This window comes from Arvicola amphibius, chromosome 5 (genome assembly GCF_903992535.2).
Source record: "Arvicola amphibius chromosome 5, mArvAmp1.2, whole genome shotgun sequence".
Taxonomy (NCBI): Eukaryota; Metazoa; Chordata; class Mammalia; order Rodentia; family Cricetidae; genus Arvicola; species Arvicola amphibius.
Genome location: NC_052051.1, coordinates 150,398,850 through 150,419,486, shown reverse-complemented (window position 1 = coordinate 150,419,486; position 20,637 = coordinate 150,398,850). Strand labels below are relative to the sequence as shown.

The following is a 20,637-nucleotide window of genomic DNA, read 5'->3' as shown; positions in this document are numbered from 1 at the left end:
TCCATCACATCAGAACGGAAGTCAGATAGAAGCTGCCACTGAGGTTTTCTTGGAGAGTCACCCTCCTACTGATGCAGGGAGATCCAATTTCACCCACTTTAATTCTACCACAAATTTTATAGTGTGCTCTACTACAAAATCATCTTCTGAGAAACAAAACAACTTCTGGTAGAGTCTTCTGAGAAATTCTGAAGTTATCCTCCAAACAGTCTCGTGTGTGTGTGTGTGTGTGTGTGTGTGTGTATGATTTTAAAACATTGTGCAGGGCACAGAGGTAAGAATTCACTTTCCTTCAGAGGTGTGGATGTCCCACATTCTGAGGTTCAGTGTAGAGGATCAAGGAAATGTCTGAAAACCATTTCATTGTGTAAAAATCTTACACAGATTTCTTGATATCAGTGGTATTTCAAGATGTTCTTGAAACTAACCCCAAGACAAAAGAGGCCATGCACAACAGGTTTGGAGCCTGAGACAGTTCTGGCCAGAGTGCAGGTGTCTTCTTCTTTAGTGTCCACAAGGAACAGTGCTGTCACGTGACTCGTGTTCTGACTGTCGATTGCCTGTCACAAACAGAACATGTAACAAGAACGTGGGGCAGAGATTATTGCTCTGCCCCCTATCTCTCTCTACTATGGTTTCTTGCTACCCAGGTCTCTTTCAGTGATATCAGGTGAGTGGTCCTGTGCTCTGTGTTTTAATTTTCTGACAGGTCTTGTTTTATCTTTCTCTTTAGGGATCTCAAGGAAAGGCCAGACTCATCATGGAGAAAGAGTAGGATTTCTTTGTAAAGTCTCCCAGGAGAGTTTTCTGTGTCCTTATATTTCCCAGTCCTGCTATTGTTTTCTGCCATTTGGTAGCTCTTCCCCTTTCTGGGTGATGCCCACTGGACTGGTTCTATCTCCACCATTTCGAATGAAGACATGGTTTCTATGGGTTGGCCACTGACCTTCCCTAGGGGTTCCTGGGTCCCCAACAAATTTTATCACGTGAGTCCCTGTAGCCCTTCTGTCATGCTGAGGCCACAGGTGGAGAAGAAGGACACCGAGCTCCTCTGGAATGAAAGCATGTGAAGAGACAGGCTCTGGCATGCTTTGTTATTACCAGGTTACTGTGTCCAGGCTTGGCTGTGGCACCTATTCCTGTCCTCTATCCTAAGAAAGAATTGAGTGGCACCTTTGAGAAGCCCCCAGAGAAAAGTCTGGCTTTGAGTTTTACCCCATATGTTTTGCTTTTCAACGACCCCCTTCCCTATTCTAAGCAGAAAGCAGGGCCATTGGGACAATGTCAGACAAGCAAGGGCTCAGGACGCAAAAGTTAAACAGGTGCCCAACCTCAGTACAAGCAAGTGCTAGTCTGGTCCACAAGAATGGGGGCCCCTTATATTTTCCACCCTGGGCATATTGCCTACCTCACCATAGTCCTGACCTCAACAAGGAGATTTTGTTCTATCTGCAGCTCCCATGGAACTCTGTACCCCATCAGTGTTTATCCTGAGACCCAGAGGAAGGGAAAACAGTTCCTTTTAGGAAAAAGCCCCCTTCTCACTCCATCTTTCCTGCTAACAGGGCCCCAGGGTCTTTGCTGGTCCTGCTCTGTGATGGGCAGATGGGCTACTATGTCATCTCCTCTCTGGCCTTGCTCCTCGCTAGAGCTCGAAGACAAGCAAACAAAAGAAAGATTGTGTTTTCATCTCCACAGCTGCTCATTCCCACCCCAGCATCTCTGAGGAATGAGAGCTCACACATGAGGCAAGCTCTTTTTTAAATTTTTAACAGGGATGACTGGTTGAGCTCCATCCTTCCTTGAAAATTTAAGGACAAGTCTGCATTCAAGACTATTTAGAGAGAACTATAGTGGTATTGCTTTCGAGTATTTCCTAAGAAAGTATTTTCAAATAAATATTCCCGGGGGGTCTACTTTAATGAAAAGATAAAACCCTCTGTTATTAGTCAAGCTATTTACACATAAATGGGTGCATGAAGTCTAGTAAACATTTACGCTCTAAGTGGGTTCAAACAAAGCCTTCCCGGCTGATTGTCTTATTTTCTCAGGTCGCAGGCTAAAGAGCTCTTTCCATCCAAGATTTTGATGAAAGTAAACCCAGCTTAGTCCAGATATGCACTTTCTCAGCTCTGGTGATGGGGGATCCAGAACAGTATTGTGGGTACTCAAAGGTGGGTTGGTACCAGGCAGCTAATGTTCTTTGCACTGTGGAGGTCTCTGTATGGGACACGGAACAAGACTTGGGCAGCAGTAGACGAGGTCAGGGTAGGAGAGGGGTCCCATGGGACCCTCTATAGTCCTGCTTGTCTCCTGGCAACAGAAAGATCTGGGTGACATGAATACTCTTTCCATCAGCAGAGTCAGGCACCATCTAGCTTCCGGAGGTTCATGTGGAGGGTGGACAGATGAGTTTCCAGTTTCTCATTAGCACTTAGACTACTGCTAGATTTGAGTTCCTGTTTAGAGACTGGTATTTTCTGTTTTATTAAACATTGGAGGTGTGTTTTTATTTATGTTTCTGTACCAATGACTTTAATAAGAGAGTCCTTTTTTTTGGTGTTTTATTTCTGACACGGGGTCTTACCATGCATAGGCCAGGTTGAGTTCCAACTACTAATCCTCCTGCCTTGGTCTCCTGAGTGCTGATATTATAGGGAACACACCACCATACTTAGTGGTCTTGACTTAGAGTTAGCTAATGCCAATAATATATGAAGTAAAATTTTATATACATGCATATGTGAGTGTGTGTGTGTGTGTGCGTGTGCACACATGTGTGTCCGTGTATTTGTGTGGATGTGTCTATTGCATGGGTCAGCATCACTCAAGTGAAATGCTGACGGCCAGACAGACTTCAGATTTTGTATTGTATCTGCATATACATGATGAGATATCTCAGGGATAAGACCCAAGTTTAAACACAAAATATCACTTATGTCCCATATGCACCTGACACGCAGCCCAAAGGTAACTTTGTGCCATATTCTTAGTGCACCTGTGTTTTGACAGCGCCCTTGACAAAGCTGGCTGTGGAATTTCCCACCTGTGGTGTCCTATCAGCAATTCAAAAAGTTTCAGATTTCGGAATGTTTTGGATTTCAAATGTTCTAATTAGGGCGATGCTTAATCTGCATTTATTCATTGTTCAACTACAACCAAAACATGGAAAGTCAAACTTGGAGATAGCTCCATTCAAATTTTAAGATTAGAACTCGTTTGAACTGAAAACTTTGGGCAGAGGATCACAAACTAAGAACCACGCCATCTGCTGGCTTAGGAGACAATAGACGTCTCAGAGTATCCCAAGAGGAAAGCGGGTGGTCAGTGCGATGAAACCAACTGGGCCAAGAAAGCAACACATTTTAGGGGTCAAGGAAATGCAGTGGAGCACCTATAGGCAGATGAGCTGATTCAGTCTGATGACCAGTTAGACCCCTGGGTTTTTTTTCCCCCACACAGCTCCCTGCTGGGTCCTCCTGAGCTCTTCTGTGCCCACACTTCTGATAAGGATTCATCTGCTTTCTGATGAGCTAGACCAGGGACCATTGCCTCAGGGATGGTGGGAATGAGAGCTGCACACCTTATTGGGTTTGTTGTTGTTCTTATTCTCTCTCTCTCTCTCTTTTTAAAGACAGTGTCTCGCCATGTAGTTCTGGCTGGCCTGAAAGGCTCCAAACTCACAGAGGTCTATCCTTACCTCTGCCTCTGCCCCCTGAGTGCTAGGACTAAAAGCCTGGGTTACCACGCTTAGCTGCACACCTTCATTGAACATGAAAGTCCTGGTTCTATACCCCAAGACTCTGACATCCACTCTTCGGGAGCTTGTCCTATTTTGTGCATGGGTATAGGGAACAGTGGTTGGGAGAAGAGATGAGCGTCTCTAATGCCCCAGCAAGCCTAGAAGGCCACACAGTGCTGGTGTTCTTCAGTGGACTGCAGATGTGCGTTTGGGGACAGAGAGTAAGGCAATTCTGCAAGAGAAAGGGTACCCAATGCACTTAGCTCCTGGATGCTGATTGCATGAATGAGAGGCCTAGAGGAAAACTGAGCTTGTGAGCAAAACACAGCAACAACCCTGGGCTGAATTGTTCCTTTTCCCAGTGTAGGTGTGATTAGAGGCATTTCCAGAAGGCTCTGTAATGTGAAGGCATTTGCAGAACTTTTTAGTGTAATTTCCAGAAGGATGGGTTGGGATGGGAGGAGGATGCAGTTGCTATAAAGAATCAGCTTCCTGGGCAGGGAAGTCTTCTGCCAAAGATGCCACACATGGGCAGGAGCCCAGAAATCTGGGAATAGACAGAAAAGACAAAGTCAAGTTGTGTGTTTACTGGCTGGAGGCTGGCTGGGAATACCAGAGAAGAGGAAGAATGGACGATCCTGAAATTGAATTTTGTCTTTATAATTTGGCCCCCCTTTCATCTAAATTACTCTGGAGGCAGAAGTCATCCTGGCAACTACAAGGGAGCCTGTCCCTCCACAGTTGTAGGGTGGCTTGCAGGTTGTTGCCTCTTTCTGAGGAGAGAAGGCTTAGGTTTGACTCTTGCTCCTGCAGAGATCACAGCTGGGTAGGACATGCAAACAGTGACAGAACAAGGAGCCACTGGCTCCTGGAGGATGGGGTAGGTTGCACTTCCTAGGTCCTCATGTAAACATGCTGGGCTGGTTACTTAAAACATTGGGTTTGTTTCTAATTTCCAAGGGAAATGGAGGCAGAGGAAATTTCTCACAATATTAGTGCATTTAGGAATTTCATTAATGGAGAGGTATTTTGCAAGAAGATCAAGCAATAGACCTTTGGAGAAATGACCCAGGCTGGCTAGGAATGGTTCATGGAGAATAGCTGAAGGGTCAAGATCAAGAAGAATGGTTTGCTTTTGAAAAAAAAATTCTGGCTAGAAATGATGAAATTGGGCATCCCCAAGACCTTGAGCCAACGTGAGTCTCAGCAGAGAAGGTGTTGTAAGCTCTGACAATAATTCAGCTGTTCATAAATATATATATATCCCCTCAATAGCATATCCAACCACCTATCCATCCACTCATAGTCTACCCATCCACCAACCTACCCAAACCATTTACTCCTCCATCCACCTACTCACTATCCCATCCACCCATCCATCCATCCACCCAGCCAGCCAGCCAGCCAGCCACCCATCCATCTACCATCTATCCATCCACTCATAATCTAACCATTCACCAACCTACCCAAACCATTTATCCCTCTCCACCCCTTCACTATCCCTCCCATCCATCCAGCTATCCACCCACCCATCCTCCATCTCCTCCATCTTATTCACCCACTTATCCTTCCTTCCTTCTGTACACGATTCTTCTGGTACCACATGGGTTTAGTACACACACTGTGCCCTGGGCCTTGTTATAGTTCTAGGGATATGAAGATGAATTAGACCTGGTCCTTCTTGAAGACTCATGGTCCAGTTAGAGAGGTACCCACCCAAACATACCATTCATAGATGTGGGCACAACATGAGGCCTCCAAGATAGAGAGAGAGAGAGAGAGAGAGAGAGAGAGAGAGAGAGAGAGAGAGAGAGAGAGAGAGAGAGAGAGAGAATGGAAAGATTTCCTGGCAGTGAATAAAGACCTCAAGCTGAGACAAAGGGCATAAAACACAGGGCCTGGTGAGATGGAGGGGTGGATGGGTAGCAAGGAAAAAGCAGAGAGGAGAGCCTAGAGGAGGCACAGGAGGGAAGAAAGATGTGAGCAGCACACTGAGCTTGGAGTTGAAGTGACTTTCCCAAGCTAGACATGGTCCAGGTCTTAGGAACCTGGAGAAGGGTGGGTGGGAGAGGTGGGAGGGGCCCTGTGGGCAAATGTATACCCAAATGAGCAGAAGTATCAATAGTTTAATTGGGAGTTTTCAGGAATGGTTTCTTCAGACTCTGACAAGCCCCCTAAGGAACACAAAGCAAGCGGCAGAGCAGGACAATGATGGCAAGAAACTTGACTATGTATGAGTACACGGAGGAGCCAGGTCTGCCTTATCCCAAGAGCAGGAAGCCAACAGTTATGCAACACATCATTAACAGAATGGAAGCACGGGACGCTTCCTGCCCTAGAGACAGGAGATGCCACGTTCCACAGTGAGACCACCACGGAGCACTTGCCAGAGGGATGTGGCAGAGAAGGGTGTGGACTCTGAGCTGAGGATCCTCTCCATATTGTGATGGGGGGTGAGGGGTCTGAGAGGAGCAGAAGAGGGGGGCAGACAGAGAGACAGAGAGATAGACAGATGGGGGTGGTGGGGACCATCAGGGTGTCAGGAGCCGAGAGCACCCATTCTCTTGGCCTCTGCTCAGTGGTGGAAAGAAAATCCGCTTTTCACAAGCCCATCGTCCCTCCTTACACTTCCTCCTGCGGTTTGTCTGCATTTGCCTCTGGCTTTGTTGGGACTGGGAAAACATACACTTCTTAGCACACAGATGCTCAGATGAGTTCTTGGTGGGGCGTGGTTGGTAATAATTTAATTAGCCCAGCTTTTTTGGGAAAAAAGTGTTAATTAGTTTTTGCTTAAAATACACGTCTTGATAACCTCTTCTTCTCCACTTGTCTCCCCTGAGTGAAGTCCCGATTTTCCATCCACACCCTGCAGCAAGCCCCAGCCTGGACACCGCTGCTATTAAAAGGAAAGGAAATTTTTAAAAAATAGTTCGTATAGTCATGGATTATGTCATGTGATGAATATAATTCCTGTGTCTCTGAGAGACGGAAAGGTGGAGGATCCCACAGTCACTTGCAAGGAGCAGCCTCTGATGAGTGCTGGACCTCAGGTCTGCGGCCATAGCCCAGCTCTGGAGGTCTTGGGAGACGGCTGAAGAACACAGGGTGGAGGTTAAAAGGTGGGGCCAGAGCATCTCAGACAGACGGGAAGAGATCTCGCCAGGTGAGGCCATCCCCGCGAGACTTGTCTAGCCACCTGCCACAGGAGAAGATGGTGGCCACTCCGGTGCTGGTGTTGGTGACTTCCACCTTCTCCACCAGCCAGCCTGAGTAGTAGCCGCTGGCGTCATGCTCCAGCCGGACCTGGCGCAGCTCTCCCAACTCTAGCGTCTCCAGGAAGAAGCGGTCAGTGCTGCCCCGCTCGAAGAGGTTGCGCATTTTCTGTTTCAGTTCCCGCTTGCCCGTGTCCCCATTAGCTCCAAAGATGGTCACAAAAACGTTGGCGTCTGTACCCGCCCCTGGTTCGTAGCCTGTCGTCACGATGATCTCGTACTTGACTGGTACCAGGCTCTGGATCTTACTGGCGAAGCTCTCTGTCGTCTTAGTAACCTCAAATACCTTGAAGTACTTCCTCTTCCTCTTGAGGGGGATGAGGCAGTCACAGTTAAAGAAGTACCTGGCAGAGCATTAAAGAACACACAGGCGTCAGTTCAGGAGATGCCCCAGAGGGCCCCTTCATCTCCCATAGCCTCCAACCGTCATTCCAACCAAGATACCGAGCGAGGTTAGATGCCAGTTGCTCCTTGTGTCTTCTAATTCTGTCCTCGTTCTTCATATTCCACATGAAATCCATAACCCAGACCTGTTGGTCCTGCCTTTCAAATGTACATAGAATGAGCTGGTCTGTTCCCCTACCCCATCTCCTAGTATCTCCCTGTTGACTCTGCTCTGGTCCAAATGACCATCCTTTTCAAGACGAATGTCTAGGACCTGCTAACTGGGCTTTGTGCTTCTTGCTCCCTAGCTCTGGAATAAACAATTGCTTCCAGTTCTTCGCAATCCAAATTGGTGTAGCAGGCTGTCTTCTAGCCCCTTCTGAACTCTCAGCACCTGTGATTTCCCACCAACAGGAGACCAACACAAGATGGAACCCATTATCATTCCTTCACGGAGTGGGGGAGGGACACATCAGGTCCCACCTCTTCCTGATTATTTATAGACGGTTAACCATTGCTTGCGGGGGGGGGGGGCGGGGAGCTAATAAGGTCCTGTTCCTCCTTGAGAATTTATAGGTAGTTAATGGTTCTGATGGGGAGGTCTCATGAAGTCCTGCCCCTCTCTGGAGACAGTTAGGTTGTCAATTCTTGGAGGAGAAAGTTTTTCTCCAGTTGTTTAACTGCTTATCACTTTCCTATGCTCTTTTTAAGTAACCCCAATTAAACTCACTGATTCACCAGTCTAGACATGGATGGAAAAGCCTTTCTTTATCCTGCCATTGGTTTCCTGTCTGGAGTGAATAGCTGTTTGCTCATCTCCCCAGGAAACGTTCCCACAACACTAATAATTCAGCAGAGTTTGAAATAAGCAGTCCCGGTGCTTGCTAATGACTTCAGGAAGGCAACAATGGAAAAGTGTGCCCAGAGGTGAAGACACCAGGGATAGCTGGAGAGCAGCCATCCTAAGAGGTACGCCACAGGAGCAGTGGCAAGGAGCCAGTTTTACGGGATTCCTTCTGGGCCAGCTGCTCAGTTCACACTGCGAACCCAGAGTAAGTGTCCAGGACTAGACTGCAATGTTGTTAGCAGAATACCTCTAGATCAAATAGAGGAAGGAAGCGTGACTCGAAACTGCAGTGTTCAGCAAAGGGGCAATTTAGTCTGGTCCTTAGTCCCCACTGGACACATGGAAACAGGACTTAACCCTCCATCATGTGGTAGCCTGCACAGAGGCAGGACTGTGTCTGTTCTACCTCCAGGAGAACATCCCAGAGGAAGGATTTAAACCAGTACCCACTCCGCCCTCCGTCCCCCATGAGAACACACACAAGGCAGGACCCACAGCACCTGCGCCAAGCGTCTGCCCAGGTGAGAGCCCACAGAGGCACACAAAACATACACAGGTGGATCCTATGCCTGTGATCCACCCCTGAAATGACTAGAACCAATTCCCTCCCTCTGAAACCTCTAGTGAGTCCTCACATAGGCAGAATCAGCACCCAGGTCCTGTAAGGAACAGACTGCACAGGTTGGTGTGACATGGGATTGGGAGTCTCCTTGCCCCCATTTCCCAAGTATTGAGATTGTTTTAGGTTGTTGATTACCCCCCCCCGTCTCCTCTCTCTCTCTCTCTCTCTCTCTCTCTCTCTCTCTCTCTCTCTCTCTCTCTCTCTCTCTCTCTCTTTCTCTCTCTCTCCCCACCCCCGTGTGTGTGTGTTCATCTGAGGTCAACTTTGGATGGAATTCTTCAGGTGCTAACTACCTGAGTACCTGTGTAGAGTCTCTTTCTGAGCCAGGGTCTCTCACCGATTAGTCTAGGTTTGTCAGTCACTGGACCTCAGAGAGCTGGCTGTCTCTGCTTTCCCAACACTGGGATTACAAGTGTGTGGCACCATGCCAGGCTTTTCTCTGGGTCCTGGGAATCAAACTCAGGTCCTCGTGTTTGCATGGCAAGCACTTCCTGACTAAGCCATTGCCCAGCCTTGACTGTATTCTTTACTACATTCTCTTGTGATTCTATATTTACTTGGAGCTGCCTTGTCTTCTCCCTTTATCCATTTGCTCTCCTATTTATCTCCCCCTGTGTTTTCTCTGTTGCTCTAACACTAATTTATAGCATGACTCTGTGTCTTTACTTCACTCCCTACCTGAAGCGACTAATATCTTAGGACATAGCATTCCACCTGTGCTACTTACTCCCCCCAAATTATTAATGTTGAAGGGTGATTGCTTTTATCTGACTTCTGCTGTATTCTCATAGGTCTGTATATTGCTTCTGGTCACTATGAAGACAGGATTCTACTCTTTGAGCAAAGATGGGGAGCAAGCACACAGACTTGGTGTTTAGCCACACACCCAGGTCAGTGAGGATGAATGACATATTAACCCTTCCACAACCTACCACTACCTGAACATTCCAAATAGACTGGACAAATATGCACGGTTAAAAGTAATCAGAAGCATTCAGTCTTCAACCTAATACACAAAACCCAATGCAGAAACCCAAGAAATATAAAAATATCAAGCAATGCAACTCCTGAGAATCACTAATTCCACTATAACGAACTGCAGTGAATGTAGATGGGATAGAATCCTAGCAAATAATTAAGAATGATAAGAACATTTCACAAAATCAAAGAGGAAACAAGTAAATCCCAGAATAATCACAAAGAGAACACACATTTAAAAAAAAACTGAAGAATAAAATAAAGAAGTCAATACAGGCTATTAAAGTGACATTCAATACAGAGAAATACTCTAAAGAAAGGGGGAGGCAGAGAATGGAAATGAAAAGCTCAATAAGGAAAAAACCTTCAGGGGAGAGATTCACCAATAGAGTAAATTAAGTGGAGGCAGAATATCAGGGCTTGAATACAAAGTATAAATTAAGACATTCAGACAATTACAAAAATAAAATGATAAGAAAGCACAACAGAACATCTGAGACGTAAAAGATGCCACAAAAGACACAATCTTAGAGATTGGAGAAGTTCAAACTAAAGGTTTAGAAATCATAGTCAATAAAATCATGGCAGAAAGCTGCTTAAACCTAGAGAAGTGATGACCAGTTAAACACAAGAGCCATTGAGAATGCCAGACATAAAGGACCAGAAAAGAAATTCCACACATCAAACTTTAAATAAAACATGAAGATTACAAAAATTAATTGAAAACTTCAAGAGCAAAGTGCCAAGTAATATATAAAGGCAACTCCATAGGTGTAACATATGTGTAGATTTCTCAACAGAAATTCTAAAACCCAGAAGGGCATGGGACAGTATATTTGAGCTCTGAAAGACAGTAACTACTGACCCTGATTACTAAATTCAGCAAAATCATCCTTTATAATTTAAAGAAAAAGAAAAAAATTACGTAATGAAACAAGCTAAAGAAATTCATTACCACTACGCCAGCACTACAGAGGATATTTTAAAGACCGTTTCTACCGTAGTGAAAGAAATATCCATGAGGTCACAGGAAAGAATAACTACACTAGAATAGCGTATGAGCAAATAAGAAGGGAATACCAAATATCACAAAATAACAAAAAGACAGTAGCCAGTGCAGAGTTTTCAGTAATAACTACAGATATTAATGATCTTGATTCTCTAATCAAAAGGCACATACTAGTAGACTGAATTTAAAAATAAGGTCCATCTATCTATTGCCTACAAGAAACCCACCTCACTGCAATATATGAGCACAGCTTCAATGTGAAAAAATGGAAAATGATATTCCACACAAATGGAATTAGAAAGCAAGCAGGTGTAGTAATACTAACGGCCGGCAAAATAGGCTTCAAACCAAAATTAACTAGAAGAGATAAAGAAGGTTGCTTCATATTGATTAAGAGATCAGTCTACTAAGAGGATATTGTAATTGTAAACCTATATGCATTGAGTATTGATACATTAACTTTATAAAATGAACACCAATGGATGTAAATGGGCAGATTTAACTCAACACAATAACAGTGCTCCACTCTCACCAACAAACAGGTCATCTGATAGACAAATCAAAGTAACAAAAAAACACCGAAGAAACCTCACAGCTAAATGCCACTGCAGACCAAATGGACTTAGTAGACAACTACAGATTATTCCACACAAACACTGCAGAACACATTTTTCTCAGAATCCCATGTAACTTTCCTTAAAATAGATGACATTTGAGGACACTAAACAAATCTTTAAAATAAAATTCAAAATTTAAAAGAAAATTCAAAGGATTTCTTATATCCTATCTTTTTTCAATTTTTGAAAATATAGTTTAATTACAACACTTCTTCCTCTCCCCCTTTCCCCGAAACTCTACCCTATGCCCCTCCCCACTCTCCTCCATTATATCCTGTCATATTGCAACAAGATAAAATCAATATCAAGAGAAACAATAGGACATAACTCATGGGGGTTGAACAAAATACTGAATTATAAATGACTCATCCAGGAGATCAAGAGAGCTACTGGCACACAGATGAAAGCAGGGTTGGGGTATTTCTACCTACAAATCATTACATTTAAAAGAACCAGAGAGGTCTCAAATACAGAGTTTTGATGGAGGATTCCCATTGGCTAATAAACAAACTGCCTTGGCTTTTTGATAGGCCAAGATTTAGATAGGTGGAATAGACAGAACAGAAAAAGAAAGTGAGGTAGATGGCTCAGACAATTGCCCCGCCTCTCCTCTCTGGGGCAGATCTCCGTGCCTCTCCTCAGGGAGACAGACGCGATGAAGCTCCAGCCCAAGATGGACGTACGCTAGAATCTTTCCGGTAAGACACCACTTCATGGTGCTACACAGATTATTAGATATGGGTTAGTCAAGATGTGAGTAAGAGGCTGAAATTAATGGGCCAGGCAGTATTTAAATGAATACAATTTGTGTGTTGTTATTTCGGGGCATAAGCTAGCCAGGCGGCCAGGAGCAGGGCAGCAGGAACGCAGCCCGTCTGCTCCTCACTACAGAGTTTAGTGATGCACCTTCAGGCCTGGGAAAAACCAGAACAAGCCAAATCCAAATCAGTAGATGGAAGAAATAATAAAGATAAGGCAGAAATAAATGAAATGAAAACCAAAAGAATATTATGAAGAATCAATGAAATAAGGAGTTGGTTCTTCACAAAGATAAACAAGATTGACAAACCTTTAGCCAAACTAACAACTGAAAAAGAAGACCCAGACCAATAAAATTAGGTATCAAAAGGGAGACATTATTGTTTAGGTGGAAGCTCTGCCTCAGGCCCCCCTCCTCCCTCTCCAAACCCCGCCCCTCAGAAAGCCCACCCAGGGGCAGCCCCTCTCCTTGAGATGCTCAAGACTGCACTTACAGGGTATTTAAAACCCAGACCCTAGACCTGCCATGGGGTTTCTTTCCTGCTTTCGTCCCCTGAGAATCACCCAGGAGTTGCTTTGTTCAGATTAAATCTGGTATTATTAATTCGGCTGGATTTGGTTTATTGCATTGGCAGAGAAACACACAAAAACCCAGGGATTTTCAAAATACTTATTAATTACAACAGATAGCAGTGAAATTCAGAAGATCATTAAGGCATACTTGGGAAACTTATATTTGAGCTTGTGAGAAAGCTAAGTGATAAGGGTGCTTGTTAGGGGTCCTGACAACCTGAGTTCAATATTAGGAACTCACCTGATAGAAAGGGAGAATCAACCTCCACAAGTTGTCTGTCCTCCCACCTCCCCATCCCCGTCTCTCTCTCTCTCTCTCTCTCTCTCTCTCTCTGTATTCAAAAAAAACCAAAAATACAGAAGAGCTTAATTTCTATATGTGCACAGTTACAAAAATTAAACCTAGATGATACAAACAACTTAAATAGACATATAACAGCCAATGAGATGGAAGCATAAATGTGAAGTTTCTCAAGGCCAAAAGAATTCAAATGAATTCATTGGTAAATTCCATATGTGTAGTCAAAACACTCATACACATAAAATAAATCTAAAAGCAATTAAAAGCACAACAAAGGAAAAGATTGGCAAAGAGAAGTGATAACCCATAGAATGGGAGAAAAAAATCTTTGTTACTTATACATCTGCCTGAGGATTAATATCCAGACTATATAAAGAACTACCGAAAAACCCCACTAAAGGGGCTGGAGAGATGGCTCAGAGGATAAGAGCACTGGCTGCTCTTCCAGAGGTTCTGAGTTCAATTCCCAGCACCCACATGGTGGCTCACAACCATCTGTAATGAGGTTTAGTGCCTTCTTCTGACTTGTAATATACATATGCTAGAATACTGTATACATAATAAATAAACAAATCTTTAAAAAACCCACTAAATTCCAAAGAAGTGACAACCTAACCAATACTTGGAGTAATAAAATAAGCGTTTCTTAAAAGATAAGGTAAAAATGGCCCGGGAATATGGGAAGTGTTCGGCATTCTTGGCCATCAGGGAAATGACATCAAAACTACATTGAGACTCCATATTAATCTGGTCCAAATGACTGTAACAAATTAAAAAAATGGCTTCTAAAAGATGGTGAGAGTGTGGAGAGAGGGGGACTTTTAGATACCACTGGTGGGATGTAAACTGTCCAGCCACAGTGAAAGTCGGTGCAGGATTTCTCCAAAAAATAAAAACATAGCATGACCCAGGCACTGCTCCCCCTGAATATAACAGTCAAGGATTCTAAGTCCACACCCATGTTCACTGCAGTACTGTGCGCAGGAACCCCATGACAAAACCAGCCTCACGCCTGTCCACATGAACAGAGGAAGGAATATGGCATGCACACACAATGGAGTTTTATTGAGCCACAAAGGAAAGGAAACTGTCATTTTTTTTTTCTGGAAAATAGATGCAAGAAGAAATCATCATATTAAGAAAATAAGCCAAACTCCAAACTACTAAAAGTCACATTTTCCTTCCTTAGAGATCCTAGGTTTTTATAAAATAGGTACACAAATGTTATGAGTATATAGGTGTACGAGGAAGAGTCGGGGAGGCAGGAGACCAACAGAAAGGGGTACATGAAAAAGAGAGGAGAAATGATAAAAACCCATGGTGTACTTGAAAGAAATTGGCCTTACAAAACCCAATCCTACATGCTCTGAAAAGATGCAAATAAAGAATTAAACACATTTTTTTGCATCTGTTCATTTATTTTGTATCTTTGTGCTTGAATGTAGGCAAGCGCCATGGCATCCCTGTGGAGGTCAGAGGACAACCTGTGGGGGTGGGCTCTCTCTTTCTACCACGTGTGCTCGGGGATAATATCAAGGTTAGCAGGCTTGGTGACTGGCACATCTACCTGCTGAGCCACCTCTCAGGCCCTTGATGCCAATAGAAAAATTTTCACTGGGAAGAAAGGAAGAAAGAAATTTTGAAGGGAAAAAAATAAAGGTTCCTCACAGGAAATTTTTGTTGTTTTGAGATCTCTCCTCGTCAGATTTATGACTTGATGTGTTTGGATTTTTTTTTTACATACCAGAATATCTTCAAAGAAGATGCACGTTCATTGTTCAGTTTAAAATTCTTCTAAAATGTGGGGCTTCTGTTTTGCACAGATTCAGTAATATTCATAATTGAATGTAAATGCACAAATTATATGGTCACATGCGTGGGTTTCCAAGTATGGTCTCTCTCTTCCTTTCTGTTTGGCTGCATCTCTTTCTCTCTGGTTCCTACTGCAGCACCCAACCCTTACCTTAGATAACCCTCATGACAGCCGAGGGTGCAGCCTGCCAAACTTCCTCCCTTCCACCCCTTCTGACAGACCCACGTACACACAGACATATGGGGACGTCAGTGTTCTCTTTTTTTGCACGGCATCGCACAAAACGTGTTTTCCTGCATCTTGGACTCCCCCCTTGATAATACTTCCTGGGAGTTGATCCAAGTCATCTGGTACACATTTATATCATTATTTTAAATGACTTAAAAAAATTTCCCCGGTACAGATACAAGAGAACTAGAAACATTGCCCAAGACGTGGAACTCAAAGCCAGTGGGGTCGAGGCTCTGGCTGGATGTGGGGGAGGGGGCCTGTAAGAATGAAGGTGAAAACAGTGAGCAAAAAGGAAATGAACTGGCTTAAAACTCAGGTAGAGCATACTCACCCTTCTGTGGACACTGCACCCAAAGGAACCAGAAAATATTGTGGAGAATGAGGTACCCAAAATGCTCCCTCCTGATGGCTGTCTCTGATGGGTAGGACCTAGGGACATGTTGCTATCTTTTACCCACTCTTTGGTCTTGTTTGAATTTTATAATGTTTATCTATTGGTTACACTATTCAGATAAAACAGTATAGGATTTCGGTTTTCAAAAAATGGATATAAACCTCTCTGTGCATCCTTCCACTGGAACCTTCAGGGTGTTAATGATGAACAAGAATGCCAAGGGCTAGGATGCAGCTCAGTGGTTGAGTGCTTGCTATGTAGCTTGTGCATGGCTCTAGGTTCTATCCCCAGCAGAAAAAGCACACACACGCACACACACAGATATTAAATAATAAGATTATTCTATACAGAGAGACAATGCACAGTGTTGGTCAATGGGGTCCCTTAGACCCCCAATCAATACAAGTTATGGCCATTGCTCTTCTTCACCCACTGAAACAAGATGGTAGACACTACTCACTTGAGTCACAGGAGATAGAGCTACCTGGATATTGCTTCTGTGTGGGCAGTGACCTCCTTCCTAGGGACAGGAGGGGCTTCACTGTGGAAAGAGCAGGGGCAGTTCCAGGAAGCAACATGGTGGGAGAAAGGCCAGAAATGGCCCTGGGTGAGATGGCCTACAAGCCATCAGGGGATGCTAGTCGTGTGGTCCCCATGTGGCTCTGCCTTACCCTACCAGGTAAACCTTGGCGTTGGCTTTCTCCACTAGGCGTCCTTTTCTTCTCAGCGTCTCCCAGGCCTTCCAGTGCCATAGAGAAGTGGTGCTGTGACCCTTTATGTGTTCCTCATGTTGTGGTGACCCCCAACCATAAAATTACTTTTGTTGCTACTTCATAACTGTAATTTTGCTACGGTTATGAATCATAATGTAAATATCTGTGTTTTCCAATGGCATTGGGCGACCCTATGAAAGGACAGCTCAAGCCCCACAGGTTGAGAACCACTGCCTTAGGGTATTTTCTGGCCTGTTGTAACAGTACCAAGTGGTTTTAACTATACCAATTGACAGTTGTAGCTCCATTGCTTAGGTTACTAAGGCAGCTTTTACTCTCTCAGAAATGGCCAAGTCTCCAGAAGACCCTGATGGCAGAAATGCAAAGCACCTGGAGAGCAGGTGTGTATTGAATGCCTGAGTGGCCTGTTCTTGCCCATACTAGTTATCCTCATTGAGAGCTCCTAAGCCTCCAGCATACAAACATCATCTCTGTGTCATTATAGAAGGAAGGAAGGAAGGAAGGAAGGGAGGGAGGGAGGGAGAGAGGGAGGGAGGGAGGGAGGAAGGAAGGAAGGAAGGAAGGAAGGAAGGGGCAAGAATAGGCTCTGAGAGCTGCTGTGTGCCTTTCTTGTTGTCCTGGTAAGGGAACCTTCCTGGATTGAAAGGCAGGAGACACCCAAGGTCACATGATCTAGTCTCCTGTCTCTGGTGGTAGATACATACATAGTTCTGATACCTCCAGCACAGGGGTTCTCAACCTATGGGTCGCGACCCCTTTGGGGGTTGAATGACACTTTCACAGGGGTCACCTAAGACCACCAGAAAACACAGATATTTACATTATGATTCATAACAGCAGCAAAATTATAGTTATGAAGTAGCAACGAAGATAAATTTATGGTTGGGGTCATCACACCATGAGGAACTATATTAAAGGGGGGCAGCATTAGGAAGGTTGAGAACCACTGCCCTAGCCCACAACAACTGCTTCTTCTGTCCTGCCTTACAGGTTTATATCCATGAACCAGGTAACCTTGGTCTCGAAGGACACACCTTCCCACACATTGCCCTCTCACCCACGTGTGGTTGAAGTGCGCACTGCACCCCAGGCTCAGCTCTGTACGTACACATTTCCATACTCCATCTCAGTGACAGTGATGGTCTTGACATGCCAGGCAAGTTCTCTCTTGGGGATGAATCGGTCCTCCCTGGCCAGGTGGCCCACGCAGAGGGAGGCGATGTCTCCCAAGAAGATGCTGTCAAACTCAAATGTGTCCGTGCTCCCCCTGCAGATAACCAAGATGTGATCAGTGAGCTGCCCAGGCCTAGTGAGGCAGGCAAACACTTAGGGAAAACCTACTGTGTTCCAGGATGGCATGGAAGGAGCGTGCAATGCAGTAGCCAGCCTGGCATTCCGTGAGGGATTTGGGCTAGTTTTAAATCAAGACAGAGACAATGAAAAAGTTCCCCCAGCTCCTGGGTTCCAGCATGTAATCACTAAGTAGGCTGGAACATGGTGGGGGGGGGGGGGCTGAGGAGCTGGCCGGGTGTGGAGAAGGAAGAACCCTCTACTAAGGGCCAAGTTTTGAATAATCTTACGATGAGCATAGTGGGGTGTTGGGGAATCTACCTGGATGGAATCTGAACCCATGAGGACATGGTAGTGAGAAGGCAGGGTGTGAGCAATCTCTTGGTACCAGTCTGAGGAGCACAGACTCTGTCCTCACCAGAGGGAAACTCGAATAAAAGGTTGAGGTAAACAGAATGGGCCATCCTGCCAAGTTTGCATGTTGGAACCTAATCCCGTGTGACAGAATTTGGAGCTAGGCCTTTGGAAGGTGAGTAAGCGGTGAGGGTGGAGACTTTGTGAATGGAATCTTATAGAACAAGCCCCAGGGAGCTCCCGCACCGTGTCTGCTGCAGGAGGACACAGTGAGAGGACCCCCATCTGAGAACCAGGAGGCAAGTATCACCAAATCTGCCAGCAGCATCAAGAATCTGGGAAAGAGATTTCAGTTTTTGTAAGCCATTCTGTTTCATATGGCAGCTTTCTGGGCTAAGATAAAGGAGGTTGAGCGGGGGTAGGGGCGTGGGGGTAGGGATGGGGAGTTGAGACTTTGTTGTTCTGGCAGGAACAGAGATGCAGTGTTCAAGCCACTAAGGCCTCCCAGGAGAAGCAGGGGAGAGCTCTGGGTTGAGACGTGAGATAAAACGTTCAAGGGAATTGCTGGTCTGACACACAGTAGGTATTCAAGGGACGTGAGATAATATGTTCAAGGGAATTGCTGGTCTGACACACAGCAGGTACTCAACAAGTTCTTTCTGGTTAGTCCATTTGTAAACCCCTCAGTGGGGGAGATTATTGAGCTCTCTGTATTATTCTCCCCACCCCCATGCCATCAAACACCCTCCTTACTTCCGAAAGGCCCGCTGCCTGGAAGAATTTTCCACCAGGAACTCCTTGGATCTGTTCTTCCTGCCCTCCAAGATGAGCCAGACATTCTCTCTGGTTTCGCCCCCGTTGCCAGTTTCTATGACAATCTCGTAGGCTGCAGGGAGGAGGCGGGAGAGGGTCAGCAGCAGGAAGCAGCCACTTGCCATCAGCCAGTCCTTCCCCCTCGGGAAATGTTCTCTGGCCTTAGGCCACAGTCTAGATGTAGGAGGCAGGTTAGCCTTGCTGATGCCCAGGCACTATAATCAGAACCGGCGACTCCGGGACTGCAGTGGGCAACCTCTTTGTTGGCAGGCATGGGAACGGCAGCCATGGGGAAGAAAGCAGGTTAGGAGGGGCTCTCAAGAGATGTTGGGGCCTGGTTCTCATAGCCAACGAGCCACTAAACTAAAATGTAAGAAACCACATCCTCAGAAGCTGAGGGAAAAGAGGCAGGCCTGGCTAAGGAAGGACCCTGCAAAGACCCAGCAGGCTAAGGGGTCCAGAGAGCACACAGCTCCATTTCCCCCAGCCTCACAGTAGCCCCTGCCTTGCTGTCCCCTACAGCACAAGCCCCTCTCCGCCAACCTCCATAGAAGGGATGCCAAGTGTCAGGAGTACCAGGCAGGTGATTAGAATTTGCTTTCTAGTTCCAGGCATCAAGCTCAACCCTGACCAGGGGCTCCTGGAGCCAGGGTGCCACTGTATTAGGGGAAGAGCTGTTTTCATGCGTTCTCCTATCTCAGCTCCTAGTACTCACTCTCTTCCCGTCTCTAGCCTCTGATCTCCGAGCTCCTGCTTAGAGTGAGCTCCTCCACGCGCCCTCTCTCCCCCTGAACGTGTCCCTTCTTCCTCACCTCCTCCTGCTTTTTTCCATTTCACCTTCTCAGGGCGGTCTATGCCAGTGCCCTAATTAAAGTGGTAGCCTGGTCCCCACCACTGCCGGTCAGCCTTGCCTCACTCTTACCATCTTTAAGCACCATACGCCATTTCATTTATCCATCGGGGCTTATTGTGCCTCCTTCCCCTTCCCCAAAGCACTCATGTCCATTAACAACATTCCAACTGCCAAGAACAGTGCCCGGCACATGGCGGGCCCTCAGTAAATACATTTTAAATTTTTATTTATTTTTCTTTCGTGTTCATGGTGTTTTGTCCGCATGCATGTCTATGTACAATGTGCATGCAGTGTCTGAGGATGCTAGAAAAGGGCGCTGGACCCTGTACTTACAGCCTCCATACGGGTGCTGCTGGAACTGAACTTGCCTTCTGCAAGAGCAGCAAGTGCTCTTAACTGCTGGGCAATCTCTTCAAGACCCTCCTCCCCAGCCCACATCCTACACCCGACACCCTGCTGTGCGGGTAAATATTTACTGGAGAAAGGAATGAATAACTGAGTGGGCCAAACACAGCCTCCTGAGGATGGGAGCCCTTGAGCGTGGCCTTGAGGACAGCTGTGACTAAGGAGCAGAGGAGAGGACGGAGGGATGTTCCCAGGCAGAGGGAAGAACGTGAGCGAAGGCATGGCACGTGATCCAGACCAGGGATGGCGCCAGCATACAGGAGTCCACATCAAACGCTTGTCTGAGATGGCCCTTACACAGACAGAATAAACGGATGGGCAGTCTTGAGACAAGAACGACAGAAACACATGACAGCCATAGAAAAATGACAGGGCAGGGCAGTATGCTTCCGGTTGACATCCAAATTTTACTGCCTCCTTTCCCTGGAGCTCCCTAGCACATGCTGGGATGGGCAGAGTTTCTCTCCCGAACATGTCCTGTCTTCCTTCTCTGAGACTAGTCAGCAGTAAGAATTCAGGCTGGCACTGCCAGCAGCCAGCTTCCTGGGGTTCAGGGAAACTGGCACTAACATTCTGGAGGAAATCAAGCTGAGAAGAGTCACCCTGACACCAGTAGCACCTCTGGGGACAGCAGAGTTGGAGCCAG

The 20,637-nt window shown here is 45.8% G+C and overlaps 1 protein-coding gene across 3 annotated transcripts in view; it reads right to left on the bottom strand.

Moving 5' to 3' along the window:
• Positions 1–6,877: 6,877 nt before the first annotated feature.
• Positions 6,878–20,637, bottom strand: part of Loxhd1 (lipoxygenase homology PLAT domains 1) — a 153,128-nt gene continuing 139,368 nt past the window's right edge. For all 3 annotated transcript variants that reach the window (XM_038331143.1, XM_038331144.1, XM_038331145.1), the window contains 3 exons: positions 18,674–18,806; positions 17,385–17,543; positions 6,878–7,358 (listed from right to left, as the gene is read on the bottom strand). In XM_038331143.1, coding sequence (XP_038187071.1) covers positions 6,878–7,358; positions 17,385–17,543; positions 18,674–18,806 — 773 coding nt within the window. The remainder of the gene's footprint in view (positions 7,359–17,384; positions 17,544–18,673; positions 18,807–20,637) is intronic.